We start from the raw sequence: 17935 nt of genomic DNA, 5'->3' as shown, positions 1-17935 counted from the left end.
TGTTCCGGTAGCAACATCATCACCGTGATCACGTCGTCGTGCTGACGAAACTCTCCCTCAAAGCTCTACTGGATCGTGAGTTCGCGGGACGTCACGGAGCTAAACGTGTGCAGATCGCAGAGGTGCCGTACCTTCGGTGCTAGATCGGTCGATCGTGGAGACGTACGACTACATCAACCGTGTTGTCATAACGCTTCCGCTTACGGTCTATGAGGGTACGTAGACGATACTCTCCCCTCTTGTTGCTATGCATCACCATGATCTTGCATGTGCGTAGGAATTTTTTTTAAATTATTACGTTTCCAACAAGGTGCTCTAAGTTTAGGGCAGGTCAATTTTTTCATGCAAGCTAGGCAGCCAAACATCTCCGACTTAGCTCGCGAGAGACTAGTTGGGCTTGATGCCGCCCACCAAACGCCTCCCATTGCCGCATCGTGCGCAAGGCAAATCCTTGGGCAAATACTTGCGTGTGCAAAGTGAGGCGTAGCGCCGGGTGCCTGTTCCGTAGGATGAACAAGGCTCGAATGTTGGTAACAAGACTAGAAAGCCGAAACAGGAATATCCATCCTCATCCGCGTCGGGGACGTGCCGGGCGTTGTTGCAACAGGATGGGCGAATGCTCGCCCACGTGAACTTCAAGTGGGCGGGTCCATCTGCTTACGAACGCCAAGGGAAAAAAGTTGATCGCTACATGTGAGTCTCCCAGCAAGCAAGCGAGCGAATGTTTTCTTTTCATTTTTTCATTTCAGCAGTTCTTATTTTAATAAAAAGATTATGAATTTTTAAAAGTTAGCAAAACCGAAAGAGATTTATGAATTTGAAAAAAATGCCAATTCAAAATACATTCACAAATTTAAAATAATGTTCATGAATTTTAAAAAGGACAAATGTTCACATTATATTAATTCAAAACATGGTTGCAATTTTTAAAAATGTTCACATGAATTCAAAATATGATTGATTTTTAAAAAAATAAATCACTAATTAAAACATGTTCATGAATTTGGACAAATGTTCAAGCTTTCAAAAGAAAGTTCACAAAATTCAAAATTCTTCTTGAATTTGTATAATGTTTGTGATTTTAAAAGACATTCACGCATTCGAAAAAAAACGTTCAAGTATTTCAAAAGGTTCACAGAGTCCAAATATGTTCATGAATTTAAGAAATAAAAAAATGTTCACAAATTTGATAAATATGCACAAAAAAATGTTCACAATAGTTTTTAAACAAAATCATGAATCCAAAAATGCTCAGGATTTTTTTAAAAAAAATTCGCGTGATTCAAAAAAATTATTGATTTTGTTTTGTAAAATCAAATAATGTTCACAAATTCAAATAAAATTAAAAATTAAAAAAGTTCATGATATTCCACTATATTTGTGAATTCAAGAAATGTTCATGAAATTACAAAATTGCAAATTGGAAAAAAATAAAAAGGAAAAGAAGAAAATAGATAGGAGGAAGTAAGAATAGGGAATAAAAAATGGAAGGTTCGCAAAACTATGTGGAACCTTGCTGAGTATGCATGGTATGAGAACATGCGGTCGTATGAGTCTCTTGAACGTGTTACCTCAGCAAAAGATGGAAGTGAAATAACACAGTATGACCATACTCATTACCGTGCCCGATGCAAGTCATTTGTCATGGGGTGTGTGGTCGGGTTTTCTACTGACCCAACTGTTGGGGTGCCTTGGCCGGTCAAGAAGCAAATGAGCAACGATCGTTGTTGTTTGTCATTACTAAATACAAGGAAAATACAAATATAATCAATTGCACACAATTAATGAGAAACATGCTTAAAATTGTTCACATTTGCTAGGTGCAAATGAATCATTTAGGTTGCTGGTTAGGTGGTTGTGATGGATCTTGGTTCGTCTAGTTTGGTGTTGCTTGCTCAACATGCGTTCATCTGGCGGTCCTTAACAAACTACCCCACAAGAGTGATTTCTCTCATCCAAAACCGTGTTCATGTCTGACCTCTTCGATACCAAGGTCGTGTCTAAGTGCGGCCAGTATGAACAGGCACTTCCTATTATCCAGAGGTGGTTATCACTATTTAGCTTGTCCATTTCTTCTTTGTGTTCTCATATGTGAGGATAATTCATAAAATGAACATTTATTGAACGTATTGCCCATAGTTTGCTTAACTTCCTGGTTGTAGTTGGTCATTGCGGCAATGGCGCAATGGGTCATCTAGTGTATGAATGAAAGCTCTCTTGTGGTTTAATGGATGTGCATCCAACTTACTTACTCATCAAGACCTAGAGCTTATTTGAGGAGGCTCATCATTGAAATGTACAAGTCAAGTTCTATAACATGAAATTCCCCACTAGTATGTAAATAAGACTCATGAACTCTCGACAATGAAATGCAATGAAGTGGTACTACTTTAAAGCACTCTACATGTGTACTCTAAAATGAATAATGATGTTGCTTCTTCTCTCTCATTTTATGCCTTTCTGATACATCTTGTTTTGATGTCTTTTCTTTTTTCTCCTTTTCTCTCTCTCAAGGTATAATGCTAGGTCGTCGCGAGAAGTAGAGGCAGTGGGAAGACACCGTCGCTCACAAATGCGGCCGGTGGCGGCTGCTCCCCCTCCTCCTTCGGCAACCGCTTTTCCTCTACCGAACTTTGCGCCTCATCGAGGAGAACAACAATGAACAACGACTGCACAATTTGTGAAATGAAATGGCGACTGAGGGCAGTGGTGAAAAGAAAGGGGAGTGACTGGGCTGTATGTTTATCATGATCCGATACGGGACCGAACATGTTCAGAATCTAACGTGGGTGATGGATCTGCGCGGCGATTCGTGCAGATCAATCCGACAGATAGGACATCATTCATCTTGAATCTTTAAAAATCAGACGTCAGATTTTTAGTGTTTCCCTAATATTTATTCCACGTGACACTCTAAAATACCATCGTGTGCTCCCAAACAGTAGACGGGGAGAGTATCATGTGGGAGCCACTCATCAGTGGCCGTGTCACTACGAGGGCAGCTCTTGCTTGCGCTGCTACTGATCTTTAAGCCACGAGGCAAACCAAATCCACACAACCAGCGGCCCAAAGACGGCCACTCCCTCCCCCGTTCCGCCCTCATCATCCATCCCATCGACACTTCCTCGCCGGCGGAGATGGCGGCAATGCGGACCCTCCACACCGCGCCGGCCTCCTTCATCGTGCCGCCCGCTCCTCATCTCGTCTCCCCGACTCCAACCCCAAGAGGTGAGGCCGCCCTTGTCCCCCGTGAATGGATCGATGGATGATGTCTCAGCTCTCATGAAGCATACATCCACATGCAGCAGGTGCCCTGCCAGCGAAGGCTCCTCCTGCCGCGGCGGCTACTATCCAGTCGCATGCCCGGCCCCTCTTGTCACCGCGCGTGGGCCGGCGCCGGCCGTGCGCGAGAGCCGCGTCGTCCAGCGGTAACTTCAAATCCTCCCGAGCTTTTGCATGTTTCGCCGTGGTAGCCGTAGTAGAATTAGCAGCAGCAGTCGCAGAATTCCTGGCGACTCTGAATTTATGCACTGGCCTGTGCCTGTTGCCAGGCTTAGTGCCCTGCTAACTGAAGATATATATGTGTGTTGTGTAACTTGTGTGTGCTTTGGTGTCTGTATAATTTCCCCAGCCGGTGCGGTGGTCGCGTCAGTGGAAGATGCCAAGAGGGACGTGCTCATCGCGCTCTCCCAGATTATTGATCCTGATTTCGGCACGGACATCGTCTCGTGTGGGTTCATCAAGGATTTGGAGATCAGTGAGACTTTAGAGGAGGTAAAAGGGCACTTCCTGATCGAATGAGATGCGACAGAGATCAGCCGGCATTGCCTGGGATTTACCTATTAGCTTGACTGTCTTCAGGTCTCGTTTCGCGTGGAGCTGACGACTCCGGCATGCCCAGTCAAGGACATGGTGAGGCAGTTCTCGTGTTCAGTTATCTGATTATTCGCTGTCTGATCATTTCATGGCATAAGTCAGTGCCAACATCTTATTATCTATCTTAACGACCACTTATGTCAGCTATGCTTCCATTGCTATGCATCGGTAGATCTGCACTTGAACTGTATATCTGCTATTTAGAAGGGCTGTGCAATGACGTTAATATGATTTTTGTCTGATGACATTGGACCTGTATTATCCCTTCCACTGAATGGCTTTGCCTAAAACTCTGAATTTGTGCTGTACAGTTTGAAGAAAAGGCAAATGAGGTTGTTGTAGCACTTCCATGGGTTAAGAAGGTCAATGTTACAATGTCTGCACAACCTGCACAACCAGTTTATGCAGGGGACCTCCCAGAAGGACTAAAGAAAATTTCAAACATCATAGCAGTCTCAAGTTGCAAGGCAAGGCTTGGTACTCCAGTCAAACGATACCTTAAAATTTCCTTTTTGTGACATTTTCACGTCTCTAGGGAGGAGTTGGAAAATCTACTGTCGCAGTGAATCTTGCTTATACCTTAGCTGGTATGGGGGCCAGGGTTGGGATTTTCGATGCCGATGTCTTTGGTCCAAGCTTACCAAATATGGTTTCTCCAGTGAACCGGCTGCTAGTGGTGGTAAGCCTGATGGTTGGATCTTTATGTTAACATGGAATTTAGTGTTTGCACTAATAATGGTAAACAGACTTACCTTTAGAACCCAGAAAACAAAAGTATTCTTCCGACTGAATACTTGGGAGTCAAATTGGTGTCTTTTGGCTTTGCTGGACAAGGAAGAGCGATCATGCGTGGTCCAATGGTTTCAGGAGTCATTAATCAGTTGCTGACCACGACTGACTGGTATGCAAAGCCAACAGTTGATCCCTGTCTAAAGCCATCAGATGCACATGACATATTTAATACCCAGTACTTCCAGCTACTACGTATATAGCACCAAATAGTTTTTTGAATTACCTGTGAATAAAAGAACTTGACACTGTTGTTTATTGCATAAAGGGGCGAACTTGACTATCTTGTCATTGATATGCCTCCCGGAACAGGCGATATACACTTAACACTCTGTCAGGTGGTACTCTAGAAACTTTGCTGTGCATATTATATATCCTAGTGAATTGAATCATACTGAAAGCATCTCGAAGTATAACACGTCCGAAACACCAGGTAGCTCCATTGACCGCAGCTGTGATTGTTACTACCCCTCAGAAGCTGGCTTTTATTGATGTTGCAAAGGGTGTTAGGATGTTCTCTAAGCTGAAGGTGTGTAATCTTGCACAACATGATGCATGAATAGCCTAATTTGGCAAGTATTCTTCCATTGACTTGTCTCTGTACCTCTTCTGTTGCCAAGGTTCCATGTGTTGCAGTTGTTGAGAACATGTGCTACTTTGATGCTGACGAAAAGCGCTATTACCCATTTGGAAAAGGTTCTGGAGCTCAGGCAAGACAAATTTGCATTAACTAATATTTCGTAGCACATTTCTCTTGGATAGCTATTGAGTTTCTTCGACAATGCAATTACTCTTTCAGGTTGTGCAGCAGTTTGGAATACCTAACCTCTTTGATTTGCCAATACGGCCAACTGTAAGTCCAAAAAGAAAAAAGATCCTGCTTGTACTTGGCTCAACTTGAGAGTGGAAATTATAGTTTGGCAATTTTACAGCTTTCGTCTTCTGGAGACACTGGCATTCCTGAAGTAGTGTCTGACCCCCAAGGGGACGTTGCCAAGATATTTCAGAATCTTGGAGTATGTGTTGTTCAACAATGTGCTAAAATTAGACAGCAAGGTAAATTAAAAGCTCCAAACTATAATCTAAAATATTTTTGGTAATCAGAAGTAACAGAATATAACATATGTGCACTAACTTGACATGAAAAAGAAAACATATAAAAGTGTTAGCGCAACCTTGTTTTGCATGTGCTGCACTATAAAACATACTTCTTGTTAATGTTGTGTTAAAATTGTTGTTGTTTATTTTCAGTTTCAACAGCAGTGTCCTACGATAGATCAATTAGAGCAATCAGAGTGAAAGTACCAGATTCAGATGAGGAGTTCTTCTTGCACCCAGCAACAGTCAGACGGAACGACAGATCTGCTCAAAGTGTGGTGTGTATGCCCTTTCCTTATGATGTGTTGGATATATATTTACAGTATCATGCACAGAGTCCAAAAGCTTAATACATTTCTCTTTTCAGAAAACTAAGTCATGCACCATCATTTTTCTCTTTTCATTTCAGAAACATATTTAATGGTTTCCTTTTCTCGAACATCTAAATGTGTGTTATTTTGTACTATTAGAAAAGGGCACTGGGATAGCACAAGTCTTACAGCCAAACCAGGAAAAAACCAGAACTAAAAGAAAGAAAGAACTAAACAAAAATTAGCAGACTACAAAACCAAACGTAGAACAAAAAACCAAAAAAACTGTACAGCTACCCTACAGTGCTCAAGATTGTATATCTGGAGGACTGGCGTGCGAGGCAGTCTGCACAGAACCTTCGCACCGGCTGTCTTCATTGTTCTCTATTTCATGGCTTATTGGTTTAGATACTAAGTAGTTCTTCTCTGCAGGACGAATGGACCGGAGAGCAGAAAGTACAGTACGGCGATGTACCTGAAGACATCGAGCCTGAAGAGATACGGCCGATGGGCAACTATGCTGTTTCTATAACTTGGCCTGATGGATTTAGTCAGGTATATGACACACAAAATTAGATTCATCTCATGTTAATGTTTATGATAATTTAAGAGTACAGCAAAGTTATGGGATACATCTAGATGACACTAACATATTTCTGAAAAATGGTATACACGCAAGACCTAAAATGCATATGCATCTGATGCTTTGCAGATAGCACCTTATGATCAACTGGATATGCTTGAGAGGTTAGTGGATGTTCCTCTTCCAGCAACAGCTGCAGTGGCCTCTTCGTGATATAGTAGAGATAATGTTCAGCCATCAAGGACAAAGAAAAAAAAAATACCTTTATGATTTGATAGGCTCAAGGAGTTTCTAGGCCTACAGCGAATTTTGTGTGATTATTGTAAAAGTGTAGAAAAAGCAAATGTTTATTCAAATATGAAATTAAGATGTTTGTCTTCTTACGTTCAGATCGCTTATGTGCTCTGAAATCTGAAACCATGGTTTCTGTCAACTTAAGTGCTCATAGACAGTATACTTCAGTTGGATTCAGACTATGTGATATTTTGTACACATTAACACCTATTGCACTTTTCTGTCCAGAACTACTCAAAGAAAACAAGGGTTTAGCATGTCAGTATGTGGTCAGCTCTGCCTGTTGGTGCTGCAGGTGGGCCCTGCTCTGCCTGTTTGTACTGCAGATGGGCCCTGCTCTGGGCGCGGGCGGGCCTGCGGCCATTGTGCAAGGTGGCGACGCGGATTTGGGGGTCCTCGGTGCTGCTCCGGTCCTGGAGGGTCTAGACCTGCGTACTCCACTGTCCATGGCCTGCCAGCGTCCTTCTGGTTGCGGCTCCAGCCCGGGTGCTGTGAAAGTTGCACCCTTTTCCGGCTTTCTTAGCTCGCCGGCGTCTTGACGGCTTCGGTCTCGTCGGTCCAGAACTGTGTATCTCCGGATCTTGGCTCTTCGATGTTGCCGGCTGTCGTCGCATCCCGTGTATGGGCCCTCTACGCCCGGTCGTCGCCTCCTCAACCCTGACCGTCAACCATTGCCTCCAGTCCTGCTTGCCTCGCCCCCCTCCTTTGTCTCACGCGCCCGGCGGTGTCCGTTGCCAACCCCTCGGCTGCGGGCGTACCTCCCCGTCTGGATGTTGCGGTTCCATCTCGAGACATGTTCCTCGTCTTCGGATCCTGTCCTGACGGTTTTAGGATTGTTTGGAAATAGGCCGTGGCGAAATTCCTGCTCGGCTTGCTGATGCTGGCAGTGGCGACACCTGAGGGTGCCGTGTCCTTTTGGGAGGCATTGCCACACCCTTTCTTCATGCCCCTCTTCGAACAACGGGGGAAACCCCAGGTCTGACTCCTTGGATCGAACAACGGTGATGTCATGGTGTCGTTTCTCTTCATGAAGACGTCATCTTGGTTGCTCATGGCGTACCCAGCGATGGTTTTCGAGACCCGGGCATCGTTTCGGTTTGGGTTGTTTCTCTTGGTTGGGTAGTTTCGCGCCGTGTTGTAGCTTGTGTTTTGGGCCAAGCATCCCACGTCTCTCTCTCTCCTTCGAGCATCATGTTTTCGTCATCTTTGGTTGTGTCATGTGTTGTACCCGTGTTCTCATTTCAACCTTTTCTATCAATAAAAGATATGCAAGCTTTGCATATTCGTGATTTTTTTATGTGGCCAGCCCCTGGAAGGAATTAGGAGCTTAATAGTTCATACTGTATGACGTACCACTGAACTTTAAAGCATTCAAAGTTGTAAATCCTCATGATTTTACAGTAAGGAATATGTTTCAACAGGGAGAAGAAAGGAAAGGGAAACAGTAATAGGAACACAGATGACAAATTGACAAGGATGAGAGGGGGAATGGGGAGAGCCAAGACGTGTTCTCCATCACCCACGGCATACATATCATAAATGCCCAAACGACGTGCAAGAGACGGCCAAAGAAGTTGCGGATGAATTTCTTAACTCACTCTAGTTTCTTTTTGAAAACAATTCCTGTTGAAAACAACAAACTTAATTTCTTTTCCTTCTCCATTTGACCGGCCGCAACATAAACATTGCAAGTGTCATACTCAATACTCCAAAACTTACATAAAGGAGACGCCAAACTTCTTATCCGGAGATGACAATAAAAACATACTATACAATGAGTTATTTTTTAGTGCTATCCCTAGTAATTAGTGTATCTCTTTTTTTTACTAAAAGGAAGGATAAGCCTCCCGATCTCTACATCATCAGATGCACATATCCATATTTTATTAAAGTTAATGCAAGATAACAATGTCAAAGTCATCAACAATCAGAGTACATGACATAGATAACTATGACAGAACCATTATAAGATATGAAGAAGACACCTACAACTAAGTCGACTTCTTCCGTAGGAACACCTTCAAGAAGAGATAACACCCACACACCGTTGTTGTCACGTCTGGTCGAAGATAGCCAGGACAATGATTTGTATCATGAATGCCAAGACCAAACAATCAAGGATTTGGACCTCGAGCAACATGGAGACTACGTGTGTGTTCAACGATGTAACGATGCGAGTTCATCATTGCTTAGTCCAACCAATGAGGGACATAACAAGAGATTTCATCATACGTATGAAAGGCGGTGTTCCAAACACCACCCCGAGGTCGGACCTTCCGAAAGCTGCACAAGTCAGTACTCCATGTAGAACCACCGTATTGTCCATTGGAAGAGGCCACATGCCTCTCATAACATGCATCACAACCATGCACCAAAGAAGCACATGTCCCGTAGAGCCACTTAGCCGACCGCCTCGAGAAGGAGCGTCCCGCCACCACAAACTTGTGTCATGGGTCTGGCTGCTCACATTGAAGCTCGAGTCATCCATGCACATGAAATCCATCTGCCTACGTGGTGGGCACACGACACACAACAACCATTGCAGAACCATCGAGCTCACAATCTAGCGCATGCCCCCTTTCCAAGCCAGATCGATCCATCTGCAGGGCGGCACTCATCCTCGCCACTGCAATCTGCAATGGGGGGTCGTCACCTTGGCTAGGGACGTTCTCCTCTAGCGGCTATATTTAGGCAAGGACGCACGAGTTGGCTGCCACCAGCCACCGTGCTTCCATTGCAGCCACAACAGTGCGTCCATCGCTGAAGCTGCCTGGAGTCGTCTGAGCCTCGCAATACTCTTTTTTCGCTAGAGTCGAAGCTATAATCAAGGTGTATGGGGTCTTACCGTCTAGCCGTTGGTCTCCATGTCTTCACGGAGAATTCAATTTCACCAGGGCCATGTCGGAGACAGCGGGGCAATCATTACACCATTCGTGCAGGTCGCTACTTATGTGACAAAGGATTTCACTACCTTAGGACAGTTAGAGTTACGGCCGCCCTTTACCGGGGCTTCCATTCAGAGCTTGTCACAATTCTCCTTTCAACCTTCCATAACCGGATAGGTGTCAGACTCTATACATCATGTTACCGCTTAGCAGAGCTGACATGGCGCGCTCGAGGACACCCCCCTCCGAGTTAGGAGACGAGCCGACCACCACCGCTCGTTGCACAGGCTTTGCCCGTCAACCTCGTCGAGTGGAAACAAGGAGAGAGATGAGGGAGGAGATGGGGACGACATGGCTAGGGTTTCACCTGAGCCACCCGAGTGAGGTGGGCGGAAGTATTTTGGGAGATGCTTTCAGTTAGTGTATACACATAAGACATAACAAACCAATGTAATTAAAAGTTAGTACGAGCAATCTAGCAGAGTCACCATATCGACTCAGTTGGTGTAATAATGGTCATTATGGCAATTTTGGCCAAAAAGGCCACTCTAGTAGAGTCACCATGCGACCCTCGACCGTCATAATATTTGGAGGGCGCGCCAAATCCATCACACGAGCCTCCATATTTGAAGGTTGAGCGAGGCGATACAGTGTGCCCTCCATCCAACCAAATATTAGCGCCACGAAAATTTCAAGATGCGCGCTCCCTTGCGCTGCCACCACATCCCAGTGTTGCCTTCGCTTTATGCCACCTCGAAAGACTGGACCGCCATGATTTGGCCCGTGCCGCCTCCATTGAACCATTCTCATACCTCCCATGTTTCGCCACAACCCCGCGCCTTCTTCCCGCCACCCGGCCATGCCACCCCTTCGGCCATGTGACCTCAAGGTGCTCGACGACTTGCCCGGAGGTAAATTTCCCCACCATTTCCTCATAAATTTAGTTTAGCAAGACTCATAGATTCGTGCAGATGACATAGGATTCACGTTATGTGTAGATGGATCCGGTGGTGGAGCTAATGTTTTCTCGACGATTCATCATTAAATTCAAGCTATGAGTCCGACAGTGAAATCATGGACGTTGAAGAAGACCATGTGGTATTTGTTGGTTGCCGAGTGGATAACATCAACTGAAACAAAGAGGAATCACCCGGGATCACAGGTTGATTATGCGACATTTTGCCCGAACAGATTTGTTGGCCATGAGCCACTCATGCTCGACTACTTTGAGTCTGTTTCCACCTTCCCACCACATGTGTTCCGGTGACGCTTCCACATGACCGAATGGTTGTTCCGTCGAATTGCTGATGACATGCACGCCTTTCAACAACGAGCAGATGTTGTCGATCTCCTGGGTTTTCCCCTTTTCAAAAAGTGATCGTGAGACTTCTGGGGTTTTCATATGGATCTCCTACAGATTCATGTGATTCACTCTTCGAGTGGCCCAAGATACAATATAATCATCAAGTGCATGAAAGTGTTGCTGAAACTGTGGTCCGGGTTTATGTATCACAAATATCTACGAGCACCCAATGCCGAGGACACGACTCAGATTCTAGTTATGCATGAAGAAAAGGCTGACCTAGGATGCTAGGGACTGTTGAATGCATGCACTGTAAGTGGAAGAATTGCCTTGCAGCTTGGCACGGCCAATCCATCGGGCACTACAAGGTTCAAACCATAATTTTTGGAAAGTGTTGCCTGTGAAGTTATGTGGATCTGGCAATGCTACATTGGGTTGCCTGGATTTCACAGTGACATCAATGTCTTACAGATCTCATCTGGTTGCAAGGGATAGCTATTGATACTTCTCCACTCCACAACTTCACAATGAATTGCCATTAGTATGACCAAGTCTACTATCTAACCGACGACATCTGTCCATCAGAGTCAACATTTGTGAAGGTAATTTATAATCGTAAAGCAGGAGACATAAGCATTTCGCCAAGGCGCAAGAAGCTCAATGGAAGACATTTTGAGGGCATTTGGGGTGCTGCAATCAATGTTTTCAATTGTCATGGGGCCTACTCGTTTCTAGAACGAGGATGCCTTGGCAAATATCATGACATCTCATGTGATCCTACACAACATGATCATAAAGGATGAGAGGGATATGCTAGGCTCCATTGACTATGAAGATATTGGCACAATCATCAAGCCTCGCAGGCACATGAGCTGCATTCAAGCATTTCTTGAGGCATGCCGGAGGATTGAAGACCGAGCCCCCATCATTAGCTGTTGAGCATCATTGGTAGCTGCTGGTAGATAGTGCGTTTAAATTGCTTTAAAATTTATTTATTTCTACTTGAACAATTTATTTGATCGGATTATTTGTTGCTTAATGGTTTGTAATAATATGTTGAATGATGCTCATTATTTGATCTAAATTATTGCAAGTAGGCTAGACAGAACATATGACCCAATGATAGATGGGTCCTACTTGCAGGGAAAATATGAAGACCACATTATGGCGACTGTGCGTTATGTAGGCTGGCAATATGATGACTCTGCTAGAGTTGCTCTTAAAATGAGCTGAGTAAGAGACATCATCCAGTACAATGTAAAGAGAATGCATACCCTTTTTCTGATTTGTCAATTTTCCAAGTCAGCAATTATCGGCTTTTTCGGCACCATATCTATCTCCCTCTTTTATTAAGCATTTAAAGAAGCAATCCAAACTTGCATCCAATCATTAGTTGTAGTACACAGGGAAGGAAATGTGCAAATCTGCATTTAAAGAGGCACTCCAAAATTGGCATCCAAGCATTACCCGGCTGGTGTATCATGGAAAGAAGATGCATATCAAGTAATATTGCACAAATCTGCATCCGGGAAGGGGTGTGCGTCTTGTTATTTAAGCCACTTGTGGTGCGCCCAGCTGTACAAGAGGGAAGATTTCGTGCTCCTAACCTCAAAGTCTTCTCTTTCGCCTCTTCAAGCACCATTTCTTAACTTCTCCAGCCCTTGGTCAGCCCGAATAATTTTTTTGCCAATCAGTTAGATGGTCTGGTTTGTTGCCCAAACAAGAGTATGAATCCCATTCAGAGTCCAGAGAGAGCAACGAGGGAGAGGATGCCGCCGCGACGAGCATGATATGATATTGAAGAAGAAATTTATCTGGTAATCTTCTGCCTCCCTTTTCTGGATTCATGATTCACACTCTCATATCACGGGTGCAGTGTTGATCACGAGTTCTTGTGGAATGTGGGTATATGGGATCGAAGGCCTTCATTATGTGTTCTGAATAAATCTGAAAATGTACCTTGGGATGCTTTGCTTGTATCTTCCTCTGAACTTGTCCACTGTCTATATTCCAAGAGTATCATGGCTGGAAACCTAAATAGTCTCTGACAGTTATATCTTTGTAAGATTGATGCTGTCTCACGTTTAGTATGCACATTTCATTTTCGTGTACAGAGCAACCTTCTGGCTAATCTGATCAACTGGGGCAAGGATGGGCAAAGTGCCGTCACAGAAGGACCTCTTTGAGGTTTCAGGACCTACCTATTTGACATACGTGAATTGGTAAGTTGCTGAAATTTTCATCGTTGAAATCAACTAGGAATGATAACGGGATCATGATTTTTCTATGGTTTATGAGCAAAAAATTCCAGGAACAAAAGAAAACAGGAGCCTGCACTGGCAAATTATAATGCCGCTGATCACCTTTGCCATTTGATGATTTGCTCCGGTCAGGAACTGCCCACACCACCAGCGATCGGCCATGGCGAGCCTCGTGCAAGGCGTGTACGTCCTGGAGCGTGACCGGCAACGGAACCGCCAGGGCCCCGACGCCCGCGCGCCGGCGTGGTGGAAGTTCTTCCACTTCGAGCTGCGGCAGGCGCTCGTGGACGCCGCCGACTCCTCCATCTTCGGCGCGGTGTACGCGTTCCAGCCGCCGTACCACCTCATGGACCCCGCGGCGGCCGCCAGCGCGCCGCACTACGTCGTCGCCTTCCGAGGGACCGTCACCAAGAAGGCCTCGGCGTCCAGGGACCTCGAGCTCGACCTCCTGCTCGTCCGGAGCGGCATCGAGCACACCTCCCGCTTCCGCGTCGCGATGCAGACCATCCACGACGTCGCGAGGCACGGCCGCGTCTGGCTGGCCGGCCACTCGCTGGGGTCCGCCATCTCAACCCTCGCCGGAAAGACCATGGCCCGGGCGGGCGTCGTCCTCACCACATTCCTCTTCAACGCGCCGTTCCTGTCGGCGCCGGTGGAGAGGATCCCGCACAAGAAGGTGAAGCAGGGCATCCGCATCGCCAAGAGCTTCGTCACGGCCGGGGTGGCCACCGTCCTGCACAAGGGCGGTGGCAGCGGCGACGAAGCCTTCGCGGCGCTGGCGCGGTGGGTGCCGAACGTGCTGGTAAACCCGGCGGACCCCATCAGCGCGGAGTACGTGGGGTACTTCGACCACCGCAAGAAGATGGAGGACATCGGCGCGGGCGCCGTCGGGAGGCTGGCGACGAGGCACTCGGTTAAGGACCTGCTGCTGGGCATCGGCAAGCCGGGCGGCTGCGAGCCGCTGCACCTGTTCCCTTCGGCCGTCCTGACGGTGAACCGCGGCCCGTCGCCGGACTTCAAGTCGGCGCACGGGATCCACCAGTGGTGGAGGCCAGACTTGGCCCTGGAGTGCAGGGCCTATTCGTACGCTTGATCGGCTGGCAAACCTCCTCTGGATCCTGGCTCTCGTAGAAACTGAAACTCGAAAATGATTTGTGTTGGCTGCAGAGCCTGAAACTGTCAACGCAGAAGAGAAGACAAGATTTATACTACTACTGTAGTTTTGAACTTTCGATTCAAGGCATGCCCAGTAGCACAACTTTTAAGATTTATTTCACATGAATTCATTAAAAAAAAGCACGTTCGTATAGAACATCACCCACTGACAAACAACCACCACTGTATATTCCTTCTTTTCCGGATAGGTCCATGGCAGACACGCTCTACTATACAGGCACCACTTGTCCATGCCAGAGATCATAAACCTGCTTCTGTGCTGAGATGACTCAACTTGGAGCCGACGGCGAACCAGTTCAGAAATAGATTTCATAGGCCTCTTTTGGTTCATAGGATAGGATTATCATAGAAATAGGAAATTTGTAGGAAATGAGATGACATGTAACTCAAATCCTATGAGTAGGAATAGAAAACGAGATGTCATTTGGTTCACATCAAAGGAATTTTTCCATTAAGTCTACGCTTATTTTTATTTTCCTATGAAATGTGGAGGATAGGAACCAATCCTATGTAGGAATAGGAATCCATTCCCATGAACCAAAGGGCTCTAAAGGAAAAAAATCTTATAAGAATCCTATCCTCTAGAATTCCTATGAAATTCCTATAAACCAAAGGAGGCTCAGACTGCAGAACGGGCTAGGCGTAGGCTACAAAACCAACGCGCTATGGATATCAGATTCGGTCCATGTATACCTGGCCCGGATTGGCCTACCCTACCCGGTCCGAAAATCCCGGGCTGGGCCTGTGCATGCCATCGGGCTGGGCTCAGGCCTGAAAATTGAGCCCTACGAGCAGATCAGGCTGGGCTTGGGCTTGCGAAAAAACAGATTTCAGCCGTAGTTGGGCCGGACTGACCGGGTCTTGTCAGGATTTTTCGGGCTTAGGCCGGGCTTGGGCCCGATTTATTAGGCCCGACGGTCAGGTTGGGCCGGGCTCGGGCCTAGGTTTTCAGCACCGGGCTTTTTTCAGCCCGGCCCGACATATGCCCAGGTATAGGTTCATGGTTATAGGACTTTGCAGTCATCCACATGACACATTACCTTAATTTGATCCAAGCTTTCAGGCCCAAAAACTTCAAAATTCATAATTTTATGTCCATAGGCGCATAGATGAACTAATAATCACTATTACCTCCGTTCCGGTGTATAAGTTGCGTAGTTCTAGGTCGACAATTTAACTATCTAAATATGTATTATATGTGACAAAAATATATATTTAGAAACTATATCCGTGTAGAAATCTAGTGATATATTTTTCATGACATATAACACATATTTAATTCCTCAAATCGACGACTTAGAACTACGCAAATGACTTATTCACCGAGACGGAGGTAATAGTATTATCTTGTTTGACTCTTTCCTTGTTTCCTCTCCCGACCAACTTGTCCGTCTCTCCAAGATCACCATTCGGCCACTCTTACCTATTTGCAAACCTGAACCATCAGCGCGTCTATCAAAATTCTGAACGGTAACCTCTAGATTGTAAGGCCTTGTACAATGTTGGTGCTTAGGGGGATGTTTTAAAAAATAAACCAGATTTTTCTAAAGCACCGGTGCCTATTTCTAGAGGAAAGACGCCTAATTAAGGGTCTATCATGTACAAATAACCACCAATGCTTAAGAAAAGTCTGGTTTATTTCTCTTAGCACCTTGCATTGTACAAGGCCAAGGCTTCCTGCATCACAAAGAAGCTAAACCACCACCAACAGAGCATATAGCAAGGCAATCAAGACACTTGACATGGACAGCTGCTGCAAAATAGAAGAGCATATTTGTGGTTAATGTTGATATGAGCACACAGTGATATCAACCAGAGGGCAATAAATAACTATTAATTATTAATTTATTATACAAACATCAGTTCAAAGCTGCTGCTTTTTTGTTGAATCTGAAAATTCCATCCAGTCAACTATTATTATACAACCATGCTCTAGCATGACAAGATAATACAGAACTGATGTAATGCATCTATGTTCATCATTGAAAAGTTGCTCATTTTTTAATAGGAGACTGCATTCACCTCCAACACCGATCCCAAAACTGCCTGTATCTGTCCGGACGCAGCTACCCGGATGATCCAGCACCGTCTCCCGTCAGTCCATGAAGAAGTCTGGACCGCCGTTTTACCGCAAATCGTAAGCAAGCCAGGGGCTTTGCAGGAGTCCGAACCCCAGGCACGTAGGACTCCAACACCCCAGGCCCACCCAAAGTCAAGGCGAAGCCCGTACTTGTGTAGCTAGACACACTGTTTCTGCGACGGAGAAAGAATTTCACCATGGTGCTTACAACAGAGGATGGAGTGGCCACTTCACACACTGAAAATGCATCCATAAGCATTTTGACAGCCTACTAGGATCAAAGGTTCATCGCACGCGTATGATAAACTAGCAAGAACTTCAGCTTCCTTCAGTGCATGGATGGAGTTTGGACAACCCCTTCACCAAAGAAGAAATTTGGGAAGCAATCAAGATGTCACCACTGAAAAGGCACCCGGCCCGATGGTTTCAGTGGCATTTTATTTAGAGTATGTTGGCTATTGGTAAAGCATGATATCCTGGATGTTTTCGATCAATTTCATCGGCTTACTAGTGGAGATTTTGAACCTCGGAACAAGGCACTCGTTGCTCTGCTCCCAAAGAAGGATGGAGCGGCATCCATGGTTGACTTTCACCCCATCGTCCTAGTGCACTCTGTAGCCAAACTGATCACTAAGGTGCAACCAATATGGCTTTCCTATGCCATAAACCAGATCAACTCCCCAGCTCAATCGGCTTTCCCAAAATCCAAATGCATCCAAGATAGTTTTTATATGTGCAAAACTACAGAAGAAAACATTGACACTCCTTCTGAAGTTAGACATAGCTAAGGCCTTCGACAACATCTCCTAGGAGTACCTTTTAGAGCTGCTGTCAAAGCTTGGTTTTAGCCCTAGATGGAGATATTGGATCATGTTGCTTCTCGTCTCATCTTCGCTGTTTTTCCTCCTAAATGGCTTTCTCGGGCCTGAGACCACTCATCGACGTGGACTTAGAGTGGAGGATCCCCTATACCCTTTGTTGTTCATCATAGCCATCGACCCCCTCCATTGCCTCCTGGAGTATGCGGCAGAGCTGGGAATGCTTTCCCCACTACCAGGCATGGAAAACAAGCTTAGGACATTCTTGTATGAAATGATGCAATGATTTTTGCAAACCCTGGACGTCAGGAAGTAGACACGCTCTTGCAAATTCCTTATGACTTCAGAAATGCCACTTGGCTTAGGGTTAATCCTAGTAAATCCTCGGTGGCTCCAATTCACTATGATGAAGTCGACATGCCCGAAGTCTTGCAGGTTTTTAGGGCCACAACCGTTGCTTT

At 45.5% G+C, this 17935-nt stretch overlaps 2 protein-coding genes across 3 annotated transcripts; both read left to right on the top strand.

Annotated features, from left to right (window-relative positions):
* Nucleotides 1-3042: 3042 nt before the first annotated feature.
* HCF101 (ATP binding protein) lies at nucleotides 3043-7046 on the top strand. 2 transcript variants are annotated; one of them, XM_048708506.2, is made up of 15 exons: nucleotides 3043-3228; nucleotides 3309-3428; nucleotides 3632-3774; nucleotides 3862-3912; nucleotides 4188-4343; nucleotides 4412-4555; nucleotides 4635-4777; nucleotides 4934-5003; nucleotides 5099-5194; nucleotides 5286-5375; nucleotides 5465-5518; nucleotides 5598-5721; nucleotides 5917-6041; nucleotides 6507-6629; nucleotides 6787-7046. In XM_048708506.2, the coding sequence occupies exons 1-15, from the start codon at nucleotides 3138-3140 to the stop codon at nucleotides 6868-6870; spliced, it is 1614 nt and encodes a 537-aa protein (XP_048564463.1). In that variant the 5' UTR covers nucleotides 3043-3137; the 3' UTR covers nucleotides 6871-7046. The 2 variants fall into 2 exon arrangements, with proteins under 2 accessions (XP_048564463.1, XP_048564462.1); XM_048708505.2 differs by having other exon boundaries at nucleotides 3306-3428.
* A 5421-nt stretch (nucleotides 7047-12467) lies between these two features.
* On the top strand, nucleotides 12468-14639 carry LOC125548614 (GDSL esterase/lipase At4g10955). The gene is made up of 3 exons (XM_048712180.2): nucleotides 12468-12956; nucleotides 13254-13361; nucleotides 13533-14639. Exons 2-3 carry the CDS (start codon nucleotides 13291-13293, stop codon nucleotides 14491-14493), a joined length of 1032 nt encoding a protein of 343 aa, XP_048568137.1. The 5' UTR covers nucleotides 12468-12956; nucleotides 13254-13290; the 3' UTR covers nucleotides 14494-14639.
* Nucleotides 14640-17935: the final 3296 nt, after the last annotated feature.

Source organism: Triticum urartu, chromosome 3A (assembly GCF_056163025.1).
Source record: "Triticum urartu cultivar PI428250 chromosome 3A, HENAU_Tu73, whole genome shotgun sequence".
Taxonomy (NCBI): Eukaryota; Viridiplantae; Streptophyta; class Magnoliopsida; order Poales; family Poaceae; genus Triticum; species Triticum urartu.
This window is presented reverse-complemented; position numbering and strand designations above follow the sequence as displayed.